Source organism: Bos indicus x Bos taurus, chromosome 9 (genome assembly GCF_003369695.1).
Source record: "Bos indicus x Bos taurus breed Angus x Brahman F1 hybrid chromosome 9, Bos_hybrid_MaternalHap_v2.0, whole genome shotgun sequence".
NCBI classification, from domain to species: Eukaryota; Metazoa; Chordata; class Mammalia; order Artiodactyla; family Bovidae; genus Bos; species Bos indicus x Bos taurus.
In genome coordinates this window covers 95829190-95855159 of record NC_040084.1, presented here as the reverse complement: position 1 = coordinate 95855159, position 25970 = coordinate 95829190, and the positions used below count along the sequence as shown (strand labels likewise).

Below are 25970 nucleotides of genomic sequence, written 5' to 3'. Positions count from 1 at the left end.
AAAATGCACCTGAAGATGGGTGCTCATTTTGATGAAGTACTGATTGAAAAGATCAAAACACATGCTTGGACATCTTTCCTGGTATATCCACAGATATGTCCTATGACAGGACTGCCAAGGAAGAAGTGAAAGATGCCAAGCTTCAGTTTTCAGGTCTCATAGTTTCACTGTCAAATAATTTGACAGCTGCCCAAATTAGCTTTTGAGCCAGGTCCTACAGGGGAGGGGAGGGCTCCAAGGATGAATCCAGAACAGCCCTTGGGTCCTAACCATACTTGCAAAGAAGCTCTCTGTATATGAAGTCAGCCTGAGAGAGAAGCGGTAATAGCAACCTTTCCTCAGAGCCAGGAGAAGGGAAGGAAGCCATGAAGGCTTAGAAGTCAAGGGAGGGGAGACAAGAGATGTCACCCCAATGACCTTTATTTCCCAGGGAGACAGGAAGCAAGGTCAGGTGGGAGGGCAGGTCAGGAGGGGAAGGCAGGTGGAGGAAGGAACTTGAAGAAAATGGCCAAGTTTTGGAGAGAAAGAAAGGAAACTGAGAAAGGACAAACAGAATAATCTCCAAGCAGAACCCAGGGTCCAGATGAACTTAGAAAACCAGCTACAGGAAGCTGTCACAAGGTGGATGAGCTTAGTTCTTATTTCTCCCACAGGCTCAGCAATTAGCACACAGAAAGGAAAACCAGACAGCCAGGGATAGGGGGCAGCTGGCATGGCTGTGCTGACATGAGTGTGGTGAAATGCTGGCACCAAGATAAAATAAGCCAGAAATGGGCCAGGAGACAGTTTCTGGAGTCTGGCAACGGGAAGTGTCTACAGACCCGAAGCCTGGACAATCTAATGACATGACAGCACTGAAGAATTTCATGATTCTAGGTTTTGGAGGGGAGCAGCTTCATCCTAGGGAACAGGAGTGGAGACTGTCTAACGGATTGTCAGCACTGAAGTTGTGCAGTCTGGGACGCCAGTGTGGAGATGCACATAACGAACCACGTGCCTTCAAGCTGTTTGGATTCGGGGAGCAGCCTGGAGGTCGGGGTGACCGTGATAAGGAAGGGAATGGCTGGACCACGGGAATCATGCTGGTGAAAACGGCCTAAGAGGGAGCATCCCTGGTGGCTCAGTGGTAAAGAATCGTCCGCCGATGCAGCAGTTCAGTTCAGTTCAGTCGCTCAGTCATGTCCGATTCTTTGTGACCCCATGAATCACAGCACGCCAGACCTCCCTGTCCGTCACCATCTCCCAGAGTTCACTCAAACTCATGTCCATCGAGTCGGTGATGCCATCCAGCCATCTCATCCTCTGTCGTCCTCTCTTCCTCCTGCCCCCAATCCCTCCCAGCATCAGACTCTTTTCCAATGAGTCAACTCTTCGCATGAGGTGGCTAAAGTACTGGAGTTTCAGCTTTAGCATCAGTCCTTCCAAAGAACACCCAGGACTGATCTCCTTTACAATAGACTGGTTGGATTTCCTTGCAGTCCAAGGGACTCTCAAGAGTCTTCTCCAACACCACAGTTCAAATTCATCAATTCTTCAGCACTCAGCTTTCTTCACAGTCCAGCTCTCAACATCCATACATGACTACTGTAAAAACCATAGCCTTGACTAGACAGACCTTTGTTGGCAAAGTAATGTCTCTGCTTTTCAATATGCTATCTAGGTTGGTCATAACTTTTCTTCCAAGGAGTAAGCGTCTTTTAATTTCATGGCTGCAGTCACCACCTGCAGTGATTTTGGAGCCCAAAAAAATAAAGTCTGACACAGACACAGATCTAACCCAAGATCCCATGTGTCAAGGAGCAGCTAAGCCCGTGTGCCCCAACTATGAAGCCTGGGCTCTAGAGCCCAGGAGCCTCAATGCCTGAGCCCACATGTCACAATTACTGAAGCTTGAGTGGCCTAGAGCCCATGCTCCGCAGCAAGACAAGCCACCACAATGAGAAGCCCGAGTACAACAACTAGAAAACAGCCCGCACAACAGAAGACCCAGGACAGCCAGAAATAAACAATTTTTAATGGCCTAAGAGAATTGTGAACTCTACGCTAAACTTGAGTCTGAGCTGTAATTTAACTGTCAAAAAAAAATTAGTAAGTTTCATGGACTAAAATAGAATGGAAAGAAAATATAAAGTATAAATCAAAGTTTTATTTCAGTTCTGGGTCTAGTGTGGGCTCCATCGATTGAGGAAAGCACAAAGGATTCGATTTTTAGAAAACCACGACATTACTAAAAATACTTATGAGCCTACTGAGAGCTAAAATTTCCCAGATGAACAGCTCGGTGAAAGCCCATGAACTGCCCTCCGAGCCCATGGTCTGGTTGGAAGCAGAGATGGACTGTGGTTCTCATCCTGACGCCCTGTGCCCAGCTCTGCACAGAGCAGATTACCCAGATCCAGTCATAGAAGAAAAGCAAAAACAACTTCAGAAAAGTCTGCAGGAAAGCTGAATAATAGGATTCCAATACGTGAAGGGACTTGTGACATCTCTCCCCCAAGGACAAACAAAGGGATATGGGTTTACATCTCAATAGGAGAGAGTTTACATTTAAACACCAAGACCACTTTCTAACAAAAAGATATGTGATGAGTGACCAAAGAGTAAGCCAAAACTTCTGCCCTAGAGTTGCATTTTTGCTTAGCCCTATAAGAGCATCCACATTTGTATGAGTGACCATCTGAAAATCACTCAGCTCCTGCCTGCCTCCAAGACTCACCGCACATTCTTCGTCCCCCCTCATGTGGCGTCCCAGACAGTCCCAGAGGTCTCGGCCTGGTGCCGCCATCTTGTTCTGTATCACAGTGCTGCTCATGTTTCAAGGAATTTATGATCATGTTACAGCCTAAACTTTGTCTCCCTCCCCTTTCAAATTTTTATGTTCAAGATCTAAGCCAAATTACCTCAGAATGGGACTGTGTTTGGAGCGTGGGCCTTACAAGGTGACTAAGTTAAAATGAAGCTACAAAGGTGGCCCTAATCCTATCTGACTGGTGTCCTTACAAGAAGTAGAAATCTGGACACAGACAAGCCAAGGATTCATGGCCACAGAGGAAAGGTAAGCCAAAGAAAAAGACCTGGGGAGAAATCAATCCTGCTGACACCTTCATCTCGGACTTCGAGCTGCTAGAACTGTAAGGAAATAAATATCTACTGTTTAAGATAACCAGCCTCTGATATTTTGTTATGGCATCCCTACCAAACTCATACAGATTATATGCCTGACTCTCTGCTTGCATTGCTTATTGTCTTTCTTTCCCACTCTAATGGCAGAAAGTGAAAAGGAACAAAAGAACCTCTTGATGAGGGTGAAAGAAGAGAGTCAAACAGCTGGCTTGAAACTCTACATTCAAAAAACTAAGATCATGGCATCCGGTCCCATCACTTCATCAAAAATAGATGCGGGAAAAAATGGAAGCAGTGACAGATTTTCTTTTCTTGGGCTCCAACATCACTGTGGACAATGAATGCAGCCATTCATTAATTAAAAGACACTTGCTCCTTGGAAGGAAAGCTATGACAAACCTAGACAGCATGTTAAAAAGCTAAGCCATTGACATCACTTTGCTGACAAAGATTCATATAGTCAAAGCTATGGTTTTTCCAGTAGTCTTGTACAGATGTGAGAGTTGGACCATAAAGAAGGCTTCAGCACTGAAGAACTGACGCTTTTGAGTTGTGGTGTTGGAGCAGACTTTTGAGAGTGCCCTGGACAGCAAGAGGATCAGTCAATGCTAAAGGAAATCAACCCTGAATATTCATCAGAAGGATCGATGCTAAAGCTGAAGCTCCAATACCCTGGCCGCCTGATACAAAGAGCCGATGAATTGGAAAAGCCTCTGATGTTGGGAAAAGCTGAAGGTAAAAGGAAAGGCGGCAGCAGAGGATGAGATGGTTAGATAACATCACTAACTCAATGGACATGCATCTGAGCAAACTCTGGGATATAGTAAAGGACAGAGGAGCCTACAGTGCTGCAGTCCATAGGGTGGCAAAGAATCAGACACTACTTAGCAACCGAATAACAATTACTGTCTTTCTTTCCCACTAGAATATAGTCTTAAGGCAAACCCTCATCAATCTTATTCACTATTATATCTTTAGCACCCAGAATTGTGCCTAGAAAACCACATGCACTGAATGAATTAATTACATAACTAAAGTCCTATTTTTAAGTAAAGACAATGAGGTCAAGTTAGATTTCCAGCCAGCAAAGAGGCCTTCTGAAATCTGAACGGAAGCCACAGTTTCCAGCAGAATAAAAGAATGGATTTTCCTCTAGTTTCAAATAAACACTGGAAGAACGTGAGGTATTACAGGTCAAAGCACAAGAGCTAACCCTTGGGGCCTCTCACCAGATGCAGATGCTAATATCTGCATTTCTAGGACAAATCCCTTCCTTTGTTGTTGTTGGGTTTCTTGGGTGTTTGCTTCTTTATTTTTGCATTTAAAGACTGTATTTTATTAAATCAAAATAGACTGTACATACATTTGAGGAAAAAAGCATTGTTTATAAGTGCAAGACACTATTCATTCTACCATGTTTGATGTGCAAATCAAAAATAGTACTTCTTTTGTTTAATGGGATTATCATATATTAACCATTCCTCAATAGCATAGCATATTTACCAGGCCTTATTTCAAAAGGTACAGATGCAAGGTTGGTCACTTATTGATAATTTCTCACAAATTATTTTTATTATTTTCATTAACAATGAAATGTCTTTTTTTTTTTCTGGAGCTAAATCTATTCATTCTGGATATGCATTTTATTAAAGTTCTGCTTTACATCGTACACTGCAAAATTTCTTCCAGGATCTTTCTTAGCACCATGTATGACAAATACAGTGTTATATATTATAGCAGAGCATTCTTTGGCATCAAGAACCCACAGAGGCTCCTGCAGAGAGAGGTTAAAGGATCTCACAGTCATAAATCCAGTAGTGAACTGGGCTGTGATTCTCAGTTCCCAGGGTTTCTATACCACATGCTTACTTAGAAAGGACACACACACACAAGCCTGTTTCTATTAAAGATGACATAAGAAATGAACTACTTAAGAAAAAATATTACTCATTCTAAAACTGCCATTCAAAAACTTTATCAGGAAGATGATTAAAAATAAAATGGTTATTTAAAAGACAAAGTATAAGGCTCAAAGGCACAATATATCTGTCAGTAAAAGGTGTGAATGTTTACATGTATATCTGTAGGAGTAGACAACCTCTGAAATAAACACCCTTCCTATTTTGCACATTTTCTAGGTGTACTACCTTCTGGACTCTTTCACTGTTCATGTCTTCCAAAGTTTGATCCTTGGCTTTACTCTTGTCTCTCCTAATTCTCAGCCTCTCATCACTCTTCCTACTTCAACTCTCACTCTTCAGCATGGCTCCTAACCCATGCCTACCTCTTGCCCTCATCACCAATCACCCATAAGACAGGTCCATTACATTAAGTCCAGCATATTTGAACAAGAACACATCACCTTTCCCAAAATTCAGTTTCTTTTTCAGGCTGTTTTGTTCTTCCAGTCCCTATTTTTATAAAATGGTCTTTGAAAACTGCCTACACCCATCAAATCTGACCTGAGAGGCAGATTATGGTCACTGGTTTCAACATACTCACCTTCCTCTCAACAATAATACCAGATTGGTGTATTTAAAAACACCATGCCTTGCCACATTGCCTTTAGGATATGTACTAGACCACACTCTGAAATAACTGCTTTCATTTTGCATTACTGTTTAACCATTAATTAAACATATTCAAGACACAACAAGAAATGTCAACACTTCTCTCAACAAGTAGAACGATATAGTCAGACAACACCCACATCCAAATGATAAAACACAGATGAATACAAATATGGAGCAGAGATGGGAGGCAGATCATCGAACAGATCACAAAGTATCCCATGCATCAGAAAGGAGAGAAGGCCTGGATGCAGCACATTAGCCAATAAAGCCACTGTTTGGTGGGCTCCATTCATTTCTGCATTCACACACAGAAGAGCTGTAAATATCCTCATCGGGCCAGGACTGCCATCTCAACCACCATATTTGCCTGTTAACAGAGCAACAGCATCCCCAGATGTAGACAAGGACATATCCCCACACCAGAACATGAAAGAGCCGTGAGGAATGAGCAATACTGGCTGCAGTCTGGTCCATCCAGTGCAGTGCAGATCGACCAAAACGTGCGGCGTGTGTGTTAGTTTAGCAATGGGAACTAAATGAAGGTTTGTGAGCACATGTGTGTGACAGAAGCACAGCCCTCTTTCGAGATGGTGCTTCAGTGAAGACATGAACCGAATGAGCAAGTAGTACCTGTGACGGTTTCATTAAATGGTCCTGGACCCTTAATGGGAAAACCATCAATCTTGATCCATTCACCTCCTAAATTAGGAAAATGCAACTTGATCGTTAGAAAGGAGGACTACTTGATTTTCCACACTTCACTGCATCCCTCAATGTACATTTCAACGGTCTTCTCAACAATCTTCCAAAGGATCTGCTCAGGCCATCCAAGTGACCTGACCCCTAAACTGTATGGACAACACATATTTTCGGTCTTTTATACATGGTTAACTGTAGTGAGTACCCCCAAACTTAAGACAAAGCACTAGTAACCTATATCAAAAGTACTTTAGAAGAAGGGATAAATTTCTCCTAGTTTTCAATCTTTCAGCTTGCTATACAGGTCTAAAAATTTCTTGTTTGGGAACTCCTTAATGATTTCTAGATTTGCATTGACCTGAAGAAGCAAAGAATTTCCCAGTCTAAGTCACAAAAACATAGCCTCCAATTCTAAGGTAAGACTTACCAGGTAGGCTCTCCGCTCTGTAAACAGGACGGCTCACTCCATTGCTGTTTTCTGCAGTAACCAGCACAAAGTACACTACCCCCGGTTCTGAAATACACGGTTCATGTCAAGCCACCGTTTCACATCTCCAAGAACAACAGTTTAAGTCACTGTCTGCCTCATACCAGTTATAACCAAATATAAAAATCTGAATTAAGAGACCGGTCTAACTTCTCTCTTTTCTTTAATCAAAATCACTAACATTGGTCTCAGGCAATTGAAGCACATCTGACCAAAAGAACACAGAATTTATTTAGTACAAAGCACATGATATGTGTAATAAACCTGGATTCATGGGCAATCAACAAAAATAAGCTTTCGAGTTTTTTTAACATGAAATCAATGTAGGAAACAGACACACACTGTCCACTAAATGTTTTAACCTACAGTGTTAGTAACGACAAAGAAAACTTCCCAACCTCCAAAATAATTGTAAGAACATTTCCCTGTAACTCAAGAAATTTAGCACATGGGGAATCTACACTGCAATAAGTAGAACCTCATGAAATTTTCTTCTTTTCACAATAAAATATTTCCCTTACTATGTGTGCAGGTTTTCTTTGACTATTCCAACAAAAATAGTCAAAAGATCTAGAAAAAACATTTCCCGAGACCTTGGAAATGCTATCCCTGAAATAACTGGACTACACTTTTTGACATGCATCTAGGGATCAAGGTTACATAATGAAGGTCTCTAGCTGATATCCTGAAATTGCTGGGATGCAAAAGAAAACCTAGATACCATGTTACAAAGCAAGGGTACCTTGAACCTACAGTTTTGAAAAGCAAAACTCTGGTAGTGCTGGTTTTCCCCAAAATGAATTATTATCATGTGAAAGATAAGCATAGGTGCCAACTCCTTTAAGAGATGAAAGCTTGTGGGCATTTGAGGGGATAAAGGGCTCGAGAGGTAAGAGTTCTGTCAAAGGCAATAATGATCATTGCATTTCTCCCAGTGAGGAACATTCCTTTCACAAAACTTCGGTTCTCAAGCCAGGGGTCCAGGACCAGTGACACATCTGGGACCCCTACTGGGCTCAAGACTGGTCTGCCTTCTATCTGACCATCGTGGGACCTGGTGGCATTTAAGGTTTGGCACGACCTGCTGGACCAACTGGGAAATGCTGTAGGTTTGGACAAAAAGCAAAACTAGGCATCGCCAGCACTTTCTCTCTTCATTCTGAGCTTATTCGTATTTCAAAGAAATTTCATCCAAATGTCTCTGTTTCGCTTCAGAAAACTTCTGATTTTCATCAGGAAGTTGCCGGGGGCAGGGTGCAGGGGAGGGGTGGGGATACTCTTGGTTTTCAGTGAGTTCTAGGGCTTTATTTTTGCATGTTTTTCTTCTTTGCAGTCAACCTCACAACCCAAGGGGTGAGCAAGAAACTGGGACCCTGCTCATGCCTTTGTGGGATAGAATCTCCATTTAACATCACAGTCGGATTCTGGGGCCCTAGTGATACAGAGGAGATTCAGAGAAATGTAAGTTTAGCTGGAGCCATGAAGACAGGAAAGAGTCATGAGTTGGTTTTGATCCACTGAGGGAAAGCAGCAGAATGCTAACGTGGCCAGGGGGACCTGGTTATCACAGGTGCTGACTTCTATGACTTCTGTAGGATCCATCTTAAGGTTGGACCACGGGATGGCTGTAGAATAAATGGGGTCTCAGGCCAGGGGGACTGAGAAAGGGGAATACAGAGGATCCACTGGAAGTAGCTCAAAGTTTAAGTTCAAAACCACCTACACCTGCACTGATACAACAATATACTTAGGTAAAATGTTAAATACTCCAAACTTGCAGAAGCAAATTTAACGGGGAGAAATGTTATATCTCTGAATCAGATGTGGCAAAGCAAGACACACCATCCACCCCTACAGGGACACATTGTTTAACTAACCCCTAATTATAAACTGTTTATAAATTAGAAATCTCAAGGTCAGACTACAAACTTGTCCACTAGTCAAGTTTCTATGAGCTAAAAAAGAATCAACGTATATTCTAAAAGCACATCCAGAAACTAAGAATTGTTTCCTACATCAATTTGGAGAGAGATCCAGGAATTCAAATGCAGGATGGGAAGCCCATGAGCAAGATGAAGGCTGTTGTTTAACAAGGCTCTTAACCTTGGCTACCCAAGAACCAAAGAACCACTGGGTGCCATTTTTGTCTCCCAAATAGTCAGCCTGAGAATGGAAGGAGAATGGAAGTGGACAGTTAGTTCTGATTGGGAACAAGACAGAGGGTCACTTACCCACATCCTCAATAAGGAAGGAGTGTGTCTCCGCATTCACCTTGATGTATTTAAGACTTTTCAGTGACTTCCCATAGGCAATGTTGTAATGCTCCACGGATCTATTGGTAGCATCTTTGGGTGGGTCCCACGTGACTTTCAGGCCCATTTTAGTGGACAGCAGTTTCACATGCCTTGGCTTCAGTGGGTGGTCAGCTATGCAAACAGCGCAACTATCAACTTACGAGAAGGGCAGACTGGGAAAACGAATGTTTTTCCAATGTTCTCTGACATGGTTAGTAAAAGAGCAAACGACTTTCCATCTGTCTGATCCTAAAGACTTTAAGTACCGTCATGTTTGGACATCATTATAGTGTGACAGCAAAACAAACATACCAAACCCGCAACCTTTTATGTATTTCAGAGAACTGTGAGTGGTAAATTTAAACCCAAAGTGAAACAAATCAAAATAAACACTAGGCATTCCCCAGCTTGATTGTGTTGCCTTGCTAGGACAAGATTAACAAAATAGTAATCTGACATATTCTCCAGAAGCATTCATATATTAAATAAATTCTCAGGATTTGTCATGGTACAGCTGGACAATCTTTAAAGCCACCCTGAGAAGAACAACATAAAACTCTCATGATCAGGAAGAATATCCACTGTATCTAAAGGGGGATAAGAGAATCAGTCATTTCCACAAAGAAAACAAATCAAGGTCAACATCTTGAAAGACAGGCAAATCTCTGGTTTTAGCTGCAGGTCGCTAATTTAAATGTTTCCATATTTCATCTCAGAAGAAGACAGAAAAATTATCAAGAAGCACAACATTTTTATCTTCATTGATGAAGTTCCAAAACAGTGTTCTTGGTTTTCCAAACTAACCAAAATGAAACATAATGTTTTGTCAAACACAATCTCTCAGCTCATAATATAACTGATATTGCAATGCAACATGATATAAATAGATGCTAAATATTCACACAGCAGTCAACGTAGGGGCAAACACCAATGCAAGGCATTCTCAGCTGGCAAAAAAGTAACCTAAAAAACCCAGAAACATTTAAACTTCAGAACACTTAGAAAAATGAATTTAGACTCTCATAGAAATGAGGGAAAGGGGAATGTTTCATGACAACACATAGATTGGTTAGTATGTGATTTTTAACACTAATGAAGATTCTGAACAAAATAAGTATAGCTGATGCTAACATACATCACTTATTCTTCCCAAAATTACCCCACTGCCTTAGAAGGAAAATGATAAGAAAAAGAGAGAACTTCTGGGATCCCACTAAAGAAATTCAAGGAATGAAAAAATAGAGTATGAATATCATAATTTTTGAGGCACTAGAGAAAAAGTGTCCACTTGGGAGACAAAAACGCAATGTCAGAGGACAGGCACAGAGCAACCCCCAGAAAGCATTTCTTCCCCAACGTTTACAATCCTGTAAACGTGAGACGGGAGACATCAAGGACAAAAAGCTTAATGCCATCAGGGAAATTCTGAGTTGAGGAGACAGTAAAGACAGCCCACTAGCAAGCATCTGGATATTTAAAATTAGCAGTCATGGCGACTCTGCCTTAATTCTCATGAACCCTTCCTCACCTGCAAGGAACTTTGCAGGATTTTCTTGGCTGGAGGACAGGGGTTCCCTTTCCTCCGTTTCCTTTATTTCTCCCAAGGCTTCACTTTGAAAACCTCCCCGCTTTTCTGCCATGGTTTTGACCTTCTGTAGCTGCAGTCCCCGTTTCCTGCCATAGCAGAAATCATTCCCAAGAATCCTGTTCTTCACCCTGACCAAAATATCATGGAAACAAAGCAAGGTCCCTAACACCTCGAAATGGTTGGGTGACTCTCCTAAGGGAGAAAACAAATGAATGAATACGTGAACAACGCTTTTCTTTACAGTTCAGTTCTAACCCTCCCTTCAGGAAAGTTCGATCTCTCTAATGTGAGATTTGTAAAGCCCTAACACCATCATGTTTTCCACTGTGCACGAGTGATTCAATCCATACACACTGACCTCGGTCTAAAGATGATTCCCGTTCATTACTGACATCCGAAAGGAGGAACAATCCATAAATACACTCGCTGTTCTTTCCTGCTCTGCCTCACCTCTGTCCTTGAACACGGCATGGAATCATTTCTAAGTCATATGAGAATCGCGGTCAAATGGTGCATCTGCCCAGGGTAAGGGGGACATTGAGAACCTCAAGGAGCTCCAATAAGATGAGGAAAGTGAAGAACAAGAGGCAAATCCCCCTGGGTCATCAAAACCAAATGCATACCACTGCATTCCGCTTACCCATCAGTTTCCAAGTGTGCTCGTGCAAGTTTGTTTGTTCTTCTCCTGCCAGTGATCAAGTACCATCAGTGTGTCTCAACACAATAACTGTCAGCATTTGTACACCAGAAAAAAAAAAAAAAAAAATCTGGTGTGAACCAACTCTAAAGTATAAAAATGGGAGAGGGAAATGGACAAGAAAAGGGAGCTTGAGTGCCTACCACCCACCACTCTCTGCCTGAAACTCACACTGCATGAGATGCTCTTAACACACACAACGCAGGAGGTGCCGTTTACTCCCTCCATACGGCAGATGAAGACAGCAAGCAAGGCCTGGAAGAGAGAGGTTAGGAGAACTGTCCAGAGCCACACAGCTGTACACGGGTAGAACTAAATGCAAATCCTGCTGTGTCCAACTGCAATGCCCGGCTTTTCCCACAGCTCATGGATCTTGGACTCTGTCCCTGCTCATAAATGATCAATGACCACACCAATGAAAAATTGATTTAGGAAGCCATTAGTATCCTAAAACCAATCGTGAGGGCTCCAGCTGGGTTTACCCTTTCCTCCACCACCTACCCTCCCTTCCCATGCCACTTTCCCCTCGGAGGGCCACTCTGCCTTCACCCACAGTCACTTCACCTCCAGCTGTCTGTCCTAGTAGGCTCCTCTCTATGGAAGGAGTGGAGTAAGTGAATGATATTCACATTTGTATAACAAAATCTTGGGCCCAAGTAGTGAAGTGGAAGTGTTAGTCACTCAGTCATGTCTAACTCTTTGCGACCCCATGGACTGTAGCCCACCAGGCTCCTCTGTCCATGGAATTCTCCAGGCAAGAATACTGGGATGGGTTGCCATTTCCTTCTCTAAGGGATCTTCCCAACCAAGGGATTGAACCCTGGTCTCCTGCATTGTAGGCAGACTCTTTACCATCTGAACCATGAGGGAAGCCCTTGGGCCAAAGTAACAACTTTCTAATAGTGACATTTTAGGACTTAGAGAGTACCTAATGAAGGTTGTTTCTAAAACACAAAGGCTTTTAGGGAATCCTGAAATCATCCCTTAGGGTCAACTGCCTTATAAAATCAGTCTTGAATTTAAGATTCTCCAAACACCTTAGGCCAAAACACCTCCCCCACACCACCCCCAACACACATGACTCAGGCCAGTTACACACAATACTGCTGCTGCTAAGACGTTTCAGTCATGTCTGACTCTGTGCGACCCCACAGATGGCAGCCCACCAGGCTCCCCCATCCCTGGGATTCTCCAGGCAAGAACACTGGAGTGGGTTGCCATTTCCTTCTCCAATGCATGAAAGTGAAAAGTGAAAGTGAAGTCTCTCAGTCATATCCGACTCTTAGCAACCCTATGGACTGCAGCCTACCAGCTCCTCCGTCCATGGGAGTCTCCAGGCAAGAGTGATGGAGTGGGGTGCCATTGCCTTCTCCAACACACAATACTACGGTGACTTAATTAAGGGACATTATCATTCCCTGGATTCTTATCAACTTTGACCTTTAAAATGGATGTCATTGCTGATGCTGCCTGGTCAACAGCACTCATGCCTCACTCAGAAAAGTTTGGAAGAAAAGAAGAACAGGAAGGACGGATAAAAGGAAATCTGTGGTCACTCCAGGCCACTCCTCACTACATGCCTTAGCTCTGCGGGAATCCATCAAACCAGCCTCTAATTAAGGAAGAACAGCTCTAGGCAGGTGCAGATCAACATGCATGAACCTGGGCTACTCGACCGAAGACCTATTCTTGGGACTAGAAACTTAGCGATGTGTTCTATTCCTGATCACCATTTGGTGATCATGACTTCATTCCTTAAATGAAACGTAGGAAGTGTGAAGCAGGTTTCAGGGTCTGCAGACTGCATTCTGAGTTCTGTGTTTCAGGAGTACCATTCTGGTAGCATAAGGCAGAGACATGACAGAGTGATTTCTTACTTATTTGTAAGTGTTCATAGACCATCCTCACTGCTAGATAAATGAAGCACAGAACCCTCTTGGAACAGTTTTCAGGATTCTCATCTGATTAAGGTAAGGAGGGGTATATTCTTTAAAGCCATGTATACCATGAACTGCTTCTCCAAAGAGAAAAAGGACAAGCCCAAAGTCAACACGATAGGAATTACATGGCTCGATAGAGGGGACGTTGGGAGGTGACTTCATAAGGCGTGCAGGACACACGAGGGCCGTGACAAGCTGTTTTCTCATCTCCGTAGAAAGCAAAATGTGGAAGTGAGTTCAAGCTGCAGCCGCCAGGATTTTAGATTTAGTACAAAGAATTTCCTGTCCGTGTCCTTCCCCATCTCCCCTCAGTCAAGGCTGTCTTTGAAGGGAGACAGATGGTAAGGAGCTCAAGACAGAAGCAGCAGCCAGCAGTGTCTGCTGTGACTCAAGCAACCGCATACCACAGCAGACTCGTTCCACAGTTCACACCAGCAAACCCATCCAGAGTCAAGAATGTTTTACCAGGTACTAAGCGGCAAAATGGTATTTTGATGACATTTCAGGTACCTGGTCATTGCCGAGCTAGACATGTCAGTGCTATGGCTCCCCTGAGGCCCCTGTTGGTCTATTTGAGAACGAAAAAATAAGGGACCATTGGCACCCAGAGTTCTCACTTCGGTCTAGGCTCCAAACTCCAGCTCTCATTCAAGAGGGCCCTGGAGGCCAATTTGGTCGAAGGGCCAAAGTATGGATCCACATCTGTTTAAGGATGGTTCCAAGATTCCAAGGGCTCCTCCATGTCAATCCTTGGAGAGTCCACAGAGCAGCTTCAAGGGATTCTCCAGGGCTGACAAAAGCCCTCAAGAAGTCTGAGTTCAGAGCTAGGTACCTGGGGTCAGCTTGGTCCACCCGTGTGCAGGGCTCATTTATCACAGTGGACAGGGCGCCATCCCCACCTCCCCACTCTGGCATGTATCTGGGCATCAGATCCTGACCACATACTCAGTACTCACGTAAATGACTGATGGATTGACAAAAAGACGTTCAGGTTGGACGAATGAGATCAGCCAAGAGTCCCCCCGAGGACCAGGAAGAAGCAAGTAAGTGGAGACATATGAAGGAATGTACACGCTACACGAAGGCACAATTTAGTTTCTGGCACCTGCTGACAAAAGGGAATTCAGGACCCAGATTGTCCAACATTCTGGAGGTTTTTCTAAGAAGCTAGAAATCCTGGATTTTATGTGAAATTTCTCCATTTTATACTAGCTCAGTTAAGTGTAAAAAAAAAAAAAAAAAAAACTATATGAAGAAGCACATATACACCCACACAACCACACACACACACACACACCAGCTGGCCAGACTCAGTCCATTGGCTGCCAGTTGATGACCTCTATCTTAACTCCAGGAGCAACCATTTATTTGCTGATCCTGACAACTTCCCAATGTCCTATTTCACTTCTGAGACTCCCGTGGGAGTCTGGATCCATCCAAAAGAGCTCTAAGTCAAGATGAAGGCTAAAGTCTGGAGAAGAACCAGGCCTAACCCAGACCCTGAAGGCTTAAGGTACAGATCTGCTCAAGGACTCATCTCCCACCTCCAAAATTCCCTCTCTCTCACAAGAGACCCAGTGGCTGTGAAAAAACTGGCCTGGGCTCCAAGGAAGTAGAGAGGATCCATCTGGATCTGGGGAGGGAAGTGTAAGGTGTCCCCTAGGCTTCAGTTACTCGTACAACCAATAACTTCCACATGCTCAGCTCCCAACTAACCATCCCAGACCAAGTCCCCACTGCCTATGTGAGAGGTGCATGTGAATTCCAAAATGAACACATTCAAGATTCTTGGTTCAGGCACACCACCCATCCTTCAGGGTACAGGCCTATCCACAAGGGCTGGAAATAAATGTTTCTAGAAAGAGAGCTCTACCAAAGGCAATTTCTCAGAATAAGAGAAGGAAAGCTCAGAATCCATTAATACAATCAATCAAGGGTAAGACTGACCCAAAAATGGCACCATTCATGGAGAAATGCTTAAGACTATGATTCAGAATAGTAAGTGAATCTTTCTGGATCCAAAGTGTTGTTTTTGTGTGTTTGTTTTGGTTATATTCTCCAGACAAGCAAAAAGAGAAAGGAAGGTAGACGGATGGCAGATGCGAGGAAGACGTTGTGAAGCCCCCCACTGACATAGCTTCCCAACTTGATGGACTTTAGCCAAATCTGCTACACCACAGTGTTGGCGCACAGAGTTCAACAAACATCAGAGGAATAAATGAAAAACTCTAAGCTGGATTTACAGCCAACCTGCCATCTATAAACAAAACAGTAGCTGACAAGCATGCTCAAATTCTTTCATTTCTGTGACAGCAATGGATGGAGCTGCCACTCACAGAATCATCATCAATAATGAGGCTATACCCCACAGCCGAGGTGGAAAATCCAACTGGTAAAGCACTGAATAGGTAGAACCCAGTATGTTCTGAAGCAGTAATACTTACTGAGAGAAATGACTCAGACAATAGCAGTTTGATTTGACTTGAAAATCAAATCTGAAAAATCTCTTTAGTTCTCAAAACTCACGATATATACTACACAATTTATAGATTGATGTTAAATAACCACAGTGGACAATGATGAAAATATCAATGATTGGACAGTGATGAAAAAGGACCTATATGTTTCTCCTCAGCTGATAAGTTACAAATCACGCATAATTTTTATCTCATCTGGTTAAATGTATACAAGAGCTTTCCCTGGATTTGAAGGATGAGGGACAAAAGTGGTCCTTATGAACATCTGAGTTCAATCAATTTAAGAAAGTAGATATTGTTGTTTAGTTATTAAGTAGTATCTGACTCTTTGCAACCACATGGACCATAGCCCACCAGGCTCCTCTGTCCATGAGATTTCCCAGGCAAGAATACTGGAGTGGGTTGCCATTTCCTTCTCCAGGGGATCTTCCCAACCCCTGGGATCAAATCCACGTCTTCCACATTGGCAGGTGGATTCTTTACCACTGAGCCACCAGGGAAGCCAGGAGTCAGAAAATCAAACTCTCGGGTTTATTACTTCTGAGGTTGCCCTGGAGAAGGCGGATCTAGAGTGTGACTACCGTGGAGCTTTGTGTATCCCCTCCCTCTCCAGTTCTAAACCCTCAGGTGGACACAACTGAGCCTGCAGAGTAGATCAGCTCAGGATCACTGCCTCACAGTGGGGGGCGAGAGTAGCAACCCTGGCCTCCACCCAGCACACCCCCTCCACCACCACAGGCAAGCAGGAGTGAAAGTGAAGCAGCCTTCCTGCAAGATGAACTCCAAGAGACCTATGTGACTATCTCTGCTAATCCATAAATGTCTCCGCATGGAGAAAGTAGAGCCGTGGAGGCTGGGCTGTCACCACTCACCCTTCCAATCAGCTTATGTCCAGCAGGGGAGCGAGCACAGGATAAGGAGCATGGGGAGGGGACAGTGGAAGTTCCCAAGCATCCCCAGTGGCTTGTTCCCTCACCCCACTGGACATGACCATCAATCTGAGGTCAAGTGTGGCTGCCTTTTCAGAGTGAGGGTCCAGGCCGCTTCCCCCTCATTCAGAGCTTCCCCCAGTACTAATCACTCTCCCACCATGTACCCTCCTGGGGTCATAGGTGGGGAGTCCCCCCAGCGCCCCCACTACCAGAAAGCTCTGAAAAGAGGAAGCCTCATTCTTCAACCAACCCCAAAGCCAAGTTGACCTATAGCCTGAAAATCCACCTCTGGCCTTTTTTATTTCAATCTCAAATTTTGTCCAAGTTCATGGGATCCAAAACAGCCCACAGGATTTAAACAATGAGATGAAATGACAGCACAGAGATACTCTGAAGATACAATACCAAGTTCCAAAGTACCTTCTATCACAAAAGGCCTGGGGAAAGTGTAAAGTCCAAGAGTGAAGGCTTCTCAGCCTCGTGGCTTAAATGAGATGGAAAGAGTTGAAGTCCACACTGCTCTCCTCCCTTTCTTCTCATCTTGTTTAGCCTCAGCCCAAAGAGATTCATTCAAATGCCCAGAGGGAGTCAGGGTTCTCTCAACTGCCATCTCTGCCATCTTTCACTGGAATTGGTGGCGATTAGATAGCTCAGTGGGTAAAGAATCTGCCTGCAGTGCAGGAGACACAGAAGATGTGGGTTCGATCCCTTGGTCGGGAAGATCCCCTGGAGAAGAAAATGGCTACCCACTCCAGTATTCTTGCCTGGGAAATCCCATGAACAGAGGAGCCTGGTGGGCCACAGTCCACACTGTCTCAAAGAGTCAGACACGACTCGGTGACTGAGCACACACGTGCAGCGCTTCAGGATTCCTTGGAGTAAAAATAATTGAATCCAAAATCTCTCTAGAGAGACTACATTTCTGTAGAGTTCCAAGACTCTAAAAAAAAAAAAAAAATCTCTGCACAGCAGGGAACCCAAAATGCACTGTGTGAAGGACACATTATTTTTTTACCCAGTGAAGCCTCCCCCAGTTCTTCTGGTGACAGACCTCTGTCCCTGTGACCCCAGCCAGCCCCGAAGTCTTCACAGGAAATGTTCTCATTGGAGCCGGACCCTGGCCACTGCCTTAGCCTCTGGCTGGAACTGTGGGTGACCAGCTCTTACTGTCCCATGGAGAAGAGACCAGAGATAGAGAGAAAGAGTCTAGGGCTCCCTCAGACCAGCTCAGCCACTGCCCTTCCCAATGTGCAGTTCCACAAGCCAACGGACTCTGGGATTTAAATTAGTTCAAGTTGGGCTTTCGCCACTTGCAGTCAGAACCTAATGGATTAAGAGCCTATTAATCAAAATCTTATATGGAAGTCAAAAATAACTTTCTGAAGCTACCCCGGCAGCCAGTACATTTAGTCACAAAAGGCTGCCAGTGGAGACACGCCCAAAGACATGAAGGCAAATACCAGCCAGGAATGGCTGCCATTCTCAGCTAAGAGCTCCCTGCAGCCCACCCAGTCCGGCAGGGGGGGCGGAGGAGTAGGAGGGGACAACTCTGGTTACGGAGAAAACCCCCAAAAGAATGTTAAGAGCTTGTGAAATAAACCGGTCCCTAAAAACCCCAAAATGGTAAAATTATTTCTTAAGTATACCAAGGATTGCTCTTTAATGCACAAAAGCCTTCATGTTTATGTAAGTCTCCCTACTGCTTCTTTGTTTGAAATTCAATTCTGACTTTCCACTGGAAACCGCCAAATAGTTCCCAGACTCTGAAATGAAGAAAACACAAATTTCAGTGTAACCACGAATGTTTGACCAAAAATCTCATCGATATGCCAAGAAAGGTTATGATGTACTGAAATGCAGTGTAGCTTGGGGGAAGAAGCAACATGATCTACAAATCTGACTATGATTCTGAGGAAGATTGGAAAAATCCAACAATTATCCATAAGATCCCAAATAGCACAGGAATATCCATCCAGAAATGCAGAAATATCCAGATGGTTGGTAATGTGTGGGCAAAACACCGAGATGACTGAGTTTTAAATAATTTTTCAAATGAATGTTGGAATTCTATTTGCCAAATAGTTGTGAACCTTCCCTTCAGAAAACAAAAAACGGAGCGGGGGTGTACATGGTGTTTTGCAACTGTGGGAAGTAAGACCAATGCTGGTAAAATGGACAGATGGTTGATTGAGCTTTCCACCTGGAAAGTTGGGGCTGGGTAGATGGAGTCTGGGTATTAAAATAATGGCCTGGCTCCTCTTCTGACATTTCACGCTAGGCACGGGGTTCCATTAAAGTATCCCCCACAGTTGGCATGGTTTTCGAGGGAGAGCTGCAATAAAAAGTGAAACCAAACTCTAGGCCATTAGAGTCTTTAAACTTAAAAACACTCCAGGGAACTAAAAAGCTCTGCCAACAGAACCTCTGACACCCCCTCGGGAACCACACAATGCCGGCCTCCTGCAGAGAGAAACACCGAGGCAAGCAGATGTCCCAAGTCCCTCGGGAAATCAAGGGCGTCCGAGGGTCTCCAGACTTTAAGCTCGGTTCACGGTCTTCAAAACCCAGTGGACTTCTCCAGGTCATGGTGACCTACTGGATTCCACACCATGCCCTCAAATATGGCAAATATGTCCCATCATAGTTACCTGGTGAGGGTGTAGATGGAGAAGCTAGGAGATGCCAAATGACCCAGACAACTTTTGTGTTTGTCTGAAGCCTCTGGCCGGGTTTCCTAATGACCAGAGGGGCCAGCCGTGTCCTGCTACTCATCTCGCCCGTGGCCTCTGCTAAACCTGAGACCCCAGACCCTTTGGGCATTTTCTAGTATTTTGATAACAACAATGCATCGTTTTATTCAGACTAAAAGGCTAAACTCACACGCATACATGCCACTGTGCTTATAAGGGCATGAGATGGTCACTGCATACAATTGTGAATCACATTTTTTCTCCATCAGCTCAAAGAAGTGAAGCCTCCAAATCTCAAAATTCGAGTCACTGGCTAATCCTTAAGTAAGAGTCTGTCTATGTCCTTTTCCACCCGCTCTGGACAGTCGGTGCCAAGGGCATCCATCCCTGTGCAAACGTCCTCCACGCTGGACCAGCTTCAGGAGGCTTTGTGTCATGGACAGAGCAGATCCTCACACTCGGCTTTGGGAAACTATTCCCCTCGGGGGCTGAATGCAAGCTGGTTGTGCTCGAGGCTGCCAGTGTGGGCACTTGAGGACTTCTCAGGGGAAGAGCCCGATGTCACACTGGCAGGGCTTTCTCCTTGGTCCCCAACCTCCCACCCAAGGCCACTTGCACCCTTGACACAGCCACAGTCCTCTGATGCTGGTAAACAAGGGCTGTCATTCAAGCACTCTCTTATCACCTCAACGGTTAACAGCTCCCAGTGGACAAAGTTTGCTTAGAATGTTCTAGATTCTTGGTTGTTTGTATTTGGAGGAAAACTGGAGTGACAAGAGAAAGCGAGAATATTTTTGCTAATCTAGTTTAACCTCATTTTATTCCCCTCCATTATCTTCTTTCTTTCTCCCCCTTCCCCCGCCCCACTACCACCTTGGGGAATATCAAAAGAGCAGAAAAACACAAAAAAGTGAAGCAGCAAAGAATTCTGCTTCAAGACAAACAGCAAGTGGCAAAACTAAAGTCAAATACTCAAGCCCAACAGACACTCTTAAAATGAATCTGCCTTTGCCCTCAAGATGTTTTCTGAGATGTTTTAAATTGAATTTTTTACTAGTCCCAGGCAAGCCAAGTTTCCCAGCTAATTAAGAACAGTTTAGCAGTCTGCACTGAATTCAGAAACTGCTGCCCAGACATTGTGGGTTGGGTACCAAGGAGCCATGCCGAGCTTCTTCCTCTCTCACCATCTTCTACAGCAGAGGCGAGGGTACAAAATATTCATGACCCTTCAGCTTCCCTTGTAGCCAGGGGTGGCCACGTGGTCAACTCCAGGCAATGACACTTAAGAGGAAGTTACTGCTGCCACTTCCAGGAAAGCATTAAAAAAAAAGGGGGGGTCAAGACCTGCTGTCATGTGCTTTCGCCTTCTGTATCTTCCTCCATTAATCCCGCCTTGGTATATCAATACCTGGAGATACCTGGAGATGCAGCAGCCGTCTTGCGGCATCAATCAAGTGACAAGTCTGAGAATGACGACCTGGCCTGCAGCGGCAGAGTGAAAATACTGGGTCCCTGTGAGCCTCTCTGCCCCTGAGTTTATTGGTGAGTAAGATAAACGATTCCTTAAACTGCTTAGCCACTGCTCACCAGATATCATGTTTTTAGCAGCCCGATTCATTGCTCCTTGATAACATCCTATCTGGGTCCATAAAAACAAGTCACTTTTTTCTCTTAATTTCTAAATGAAAACTTCTTTTTTTTAACTTTAATTTCTTCCTGTTTGTTGTTTTTAAGGGATCCACTCCAGGAATTTGATTTTGACAATGTCAATGCTTTATTTGTCAGAATGCCACCAACTTGAGTAAAGACACTGATGCAACCAGAAATTAGAGTGAACTGAACCAGCAGAGCTGGCAGAACTTGATCATTAGTAGTTAAGGTTTTATAGCCCCTGGCCATTTTATTCAGGAAGCAATGTAAGCAAAAGCTACTGTTTCAAGACAAAAACAAGAATGTTTCCCCATCGAAACCACCAACTTTCCAGAATGGTTTGATGGTGGTAGTTTAGTTGCTCAGTCATGTCCCCTTACAGGGACGATGCCATGTGTGTAATGAAAGTAAAAGTTTAGTCACTCAGTCGTATCCGACTCTTTGCGACCCTGTGGACTGTAGCCCACCAGGCTCCTCTGACCATGGGATTTCCCAGGCAAGAATACTGGAGTGGGTTGCCATTTCCTTCTCTAGGGGATCTTCCTGACCCAGGGATCGAACTGACCTCTGGAACCAGTGTCCTCTGCAATGTTGGTGGATTCTTTACCGCTGAGCCACCAGGGAAGCCCCCAGAAAGGTTTAGGGAAATGAAGTTGGAGGAATTCCATAGATACACTTATTTATGACAAACATAAGAAAACAAAGGACCCTGAAAAGAAAATGCCTAAGTAAGAGAAGGGAATAACAGGACTCCTGCCTGCTCTTGACCAGCAGCAGAAACCCAGAAACCCGTCCTTCTCGGGTTTTTGTGGGATCTTTTGCACATTCTTCAAATTCAGTTCGCGGCTGAGAAATAGTTTCTTAAAGAATAATCATTGTTTGCTGGTCCAGCTTAAATTCAGCCTACTACGAACTGCTTGACACACCAGCCAAAAAAAACTCCTTGAAAATTCATTCCTTGTCCCAAAATGTGAAAGTCATTGTCTAACTATGTTAAATACTTGGGCATTACTGTCGCTAAAATCACCACTCATCTTACTCAGAGCTCCCTAAAAAATACCCTTAGAAGAGAAGCCAAGAAAATGCTATGGAGAGGAAGGTATAAAACAGGGTTACTGAGGCTGGCAGTTCCAGAAGCCAGCCGCACAGATCCAGTGACAACCCAGATGGCTGAGGATAATCACTTTTTAAAATATATTTTCACATTTAAAATCTTGTAATATTTCAGATAATAGCTTACTGGTTATGAATGGGTTTAGAGGGAAATAAACTAGCAGTGGAGATGCAAACATTCGCAACACAGCCAATAAGCAAGCAGTTCAAGCACTGCAGTGGGACCGTTGGTGAAAAGGGAAAACCAGAGTCAGCAGTAAAGGAGAAAGGCGAGGAACACGTGTCACATGCCCACTGAGGCCAGCCATTGCATTTACTTCTGCAACAGATATTTGCTGAGTACCTACTATGTGTCAGATTCTGAGCTCTGCACTGGGGATCCACAGGTGGTTAAAAAGAGTTCGTACACACAGGCTAAGTCACTTAAGTCGTGTCAGAGTCTTTGCAACCCCATGGACTGTAACCCACCAGACTCCTCTGTCCTTGGCATCTCCCAGGCAAGAACACTGGAGTGGGTTGTCATTTCCTCCCCTCAATCCCAACTCAGGGATCAAGCCCCTGTCTTCTGTTTGGCAGATGGATTCTTCCCCACTCAGCCACCTGGGGAGCCCGCATGATGCAACTAGAAAAAGCCCACCACACCACAACAAAGACCCAGCACCACCAAAAACAAAAACGAAAGAACTGAGTCTTAGAGAGTTGAGTGACTTGCCAAGGGCACACAGCTACGAAGTGACAGTGGTCACAGCCAGGCCACTGTCTGTGGCCTGAAACCACAGACCATGTCCTGCCTACTACGTCTGGTTGCCTCTCAGCCCTGACTGTAGCTACAAGGAATAAATGGAGTCCTGGAGAGAAATCAGAGCCAAAGGTATGAGACTGAAAGTCATCAGTGGAAGCTGAATTCACGGGGACACGGGAGCTCATTGCACTGAGCGAGCTTTTGTCAGTGTCAGGAGGACTTCATGCTGCTGAATCCTCGTTCCTGGTCCTGGACTTACCCTTCTTCCAGCCACATGAATGATGCTCCTCCTGAAAGCACCTCTCCTGTCCTCCAACCCCACAATTTCCCACCTTCTAGGGCACCCTGCTCCCTGGTTTCTCTTCCCCATCGCCAGTCTCCTTTCTCAGCTCCTCCGTCTTTGCCAGGACTCAAACATTCAAGTGCTTCCAAGCCCATGAATGATGCTCCTCCTGAAAGCACCTCTCCTGTCCTCCAACCCCACAATTTCCTGCCTTCTAGGGCACCCTGCTCCCTGGTTTCTCTTCCCCATCGCCAGTCTCCTTTCTCAGCTCCTCCCTCTTTGCCAGGACTCAAACGTTCAAGTGCTTCCAAGCCCCGCTCTGGACCACTCTCTTCTCTGCGTGCACTTCCGGGGCCTTCTCAGTTAGCACATCGAGTCCCAGGATTGAAAACTCCATTCATGTGCTGATGGTTCCTGAATGGCTTTTCCTCTGAGCACCAGGGTTTTTCAACCATCTACTTAGCATCTCTGATGGAACCCAAAGAACACTGATGTCTAAAAGACGACTCAAAGTTGTTTTAAATCTGAAATATTAGTGATAAAATAGAGAACCAGGATTCAGGTTGCATCGTGGCAGACATGGGTAGAGAGATTTTCAAGAAGAAGTGAATATCCATCAGTGTCAAGTAAAGGCAGAGAAGAGCCCATTTTTCTCCACTTGTAAATAGGACATGCCCACCCTATTCAAGTACTTTCCAGGTGGTGCTAGTGGTAAAGAATCCACCTGCCAATGTGGGAGATGCAAGAGATGCCGGTTCAATCCCTGGGTTGGGAAGATCCCCTGGAGTAGGAAATGGCAACCCACTCCAGTATTCTTGCCTGAAAAATTCCATAGGCAGAGGAGCCTAGCAGGCTACAGTCCGTGCGGCTGCAAAGAGTCAGACATGACTGAGTACAACTATATATATTCCCTATTCAAAGCCCCAAACCAAGCAAATATGCCACTGAAGCTTCACTCTGCAAACATTAAACTTAATTTCATCCTTTGCTACGGCTACCCTCAAAGGATTTATGTGAGAATAAAATGTGAAAGAAGATCATAAAGCACTCAACAATATGAGATACAGGAAGAAGAGCCACAGGATTGATGTCACCAATTTCAACCCAAAAGAAAATGACCCGGCAGGATTCCCAGTACCTGGGCTCTGGGCCAGTGCTCCCTCCTCACAGAGCGTCAATGGGCCTTGGGTTTTCACCTTCCTCATTCTTGGGAATTAATTCACAGAATGTACTTACTAGAATTTTTAAATCTTGAGAGTTAAGAGGAAAGTTGGGTCATCTAATCCCATTTCCCCTATTCAGTCTGCCTATCAGTGATGTGTCTAAAATAGTCTTCAACCTTTGCCATGACTAGATGGTTCTCCCCAGTCAAACCCCAACAGGTTCCCCCACCTTCAAAGGTGCTTGCATGCTCAGTCGCTCAGTCATGTCTGACTCTTTGTGACCCTATGGACCATGGGATTCTCCAGGCAAGAACACTGGAGCAGGTTGCCATTTCCTCCTCCAGGGGAACTTCCTGACCCAGGGATCAAACCCACGTCTCCTGCACTGGCAGGCAGATTTTTTTACCACTGACCCAACTGGGAAGCCCACCTTCAAAGGTAAACAGCTCTGAATGTGTCGATTGGGTGGCATGGGATTACTAACCAAGGCACTGGCCTGGGATACAAGAGAAGCAATCACAGATAGGCACGAAAAACAGAGGTGTTCAGTCTCCTGAGGGCAGCACCCTGTTGGCATCTGAGAAGAGGAACAAGGGCATCCGACGGGAAACACCAGTTGAGTGCGACAAACAATATACATTATCAAGGGTCAGAAAGTCCTCCCCAGGCTGGGATGACTGGAGAACAAAGTGTGGTCTCAGTGCTCTCCACAGCTTGAATTCTAAGAGGACATTTAATCTCTTAAATGTTTGCCCACCTGATGCAAAGAGCTGACTCATTTGAAAATACCCCAATGCTGGGAAAGATTGAAGGCAGGAGGAAAAGGGGACTACAGAGGAGCAGATGGTTGGATGGCATCACTGACTCAATGGACATTGAGTTTGAGTAAACTCCTGGAGTTGGCGATGGACAGGGAGGCCTGGCATGCTGCAGTCCATGGGGTCACAAAGAGTCGGACACGAATGAGTGACTGAACTGAACTGAATCTCTTAAAATTTTCATCCAGTCTGCCCTTTATCCCTCAGAATGTTCCTGAGTTGTTCCCTGCAACGAAAACTCATTACTACTTCAGAGCATCAGTGGACCCTGTGGAACTCACCCCAGAGACCTCTCACAGGATCTCTGAGACAAAAGAGAGACACACAACATGCTCAGACAATAGCCGTGTCTCATCTCCTAGAGGTCTTCCTTCCTGGGTATTAGAGTCAAAGTGTCGTCATGACAACTCTAAGACAGGATCAGCCCAGGTCTCAGGCAGGGAGCATCATATTCTCTGTCCCTCTTTTCTCTTCCCTTTCACTGTGGTTTGCGTCGATATCCATAGGTACATTTGTGGATTCTGAGAGTTATTCAACATAAGAAGATGCTTCAACCCTTCCAGTCTATTAGAAAATAATCTAAAGAAATTGTTGGGTAGGGTAGTGAAGTGAAGTCAAAGTCGCTCAGTCGTGTCCAACTCTTTTCGACCCCATGGACTATACAGTCCGTGGAATTCTCCAGGCCAGAATACTGGGGTGGG

General features: G+C 44.6%; 1 protein-coding gene across 2 annotated transcripts in view; it reads right to left on the bottom strand.

Annotated features, from left to right (window-relative positions):
* Window positions 1-25970, bottom strand: part of FNDC1 (fibronectin type III domain containing 1) — a 111325-nt gene that overhangs the window by 73080 nt on the left and 12275 nt on the right. The window contains exons 2-4 of one of the 2 annotated variants that reach the window (XM_027551960.1): window positions 9114-9308; window positions 6823-6909; window positions 6327-6395 (exon numbers count right to left, since the gene is read on the bottom strand). In XM_027551960.1, the coding sequence (XP_027407761.1) occupies window positions 6327-6395; window positions 6823-6909; window positions 9114-9308 (351 nt within the window). Of the gene's footprint in view, window positions 1-6326; window positions 6396-6822; window positions 6910-9113; window positions 12141-25970 lie in introns of those variants that run through there. The other variant, XM_027551961.1, reaches the window with a different exon arrangement.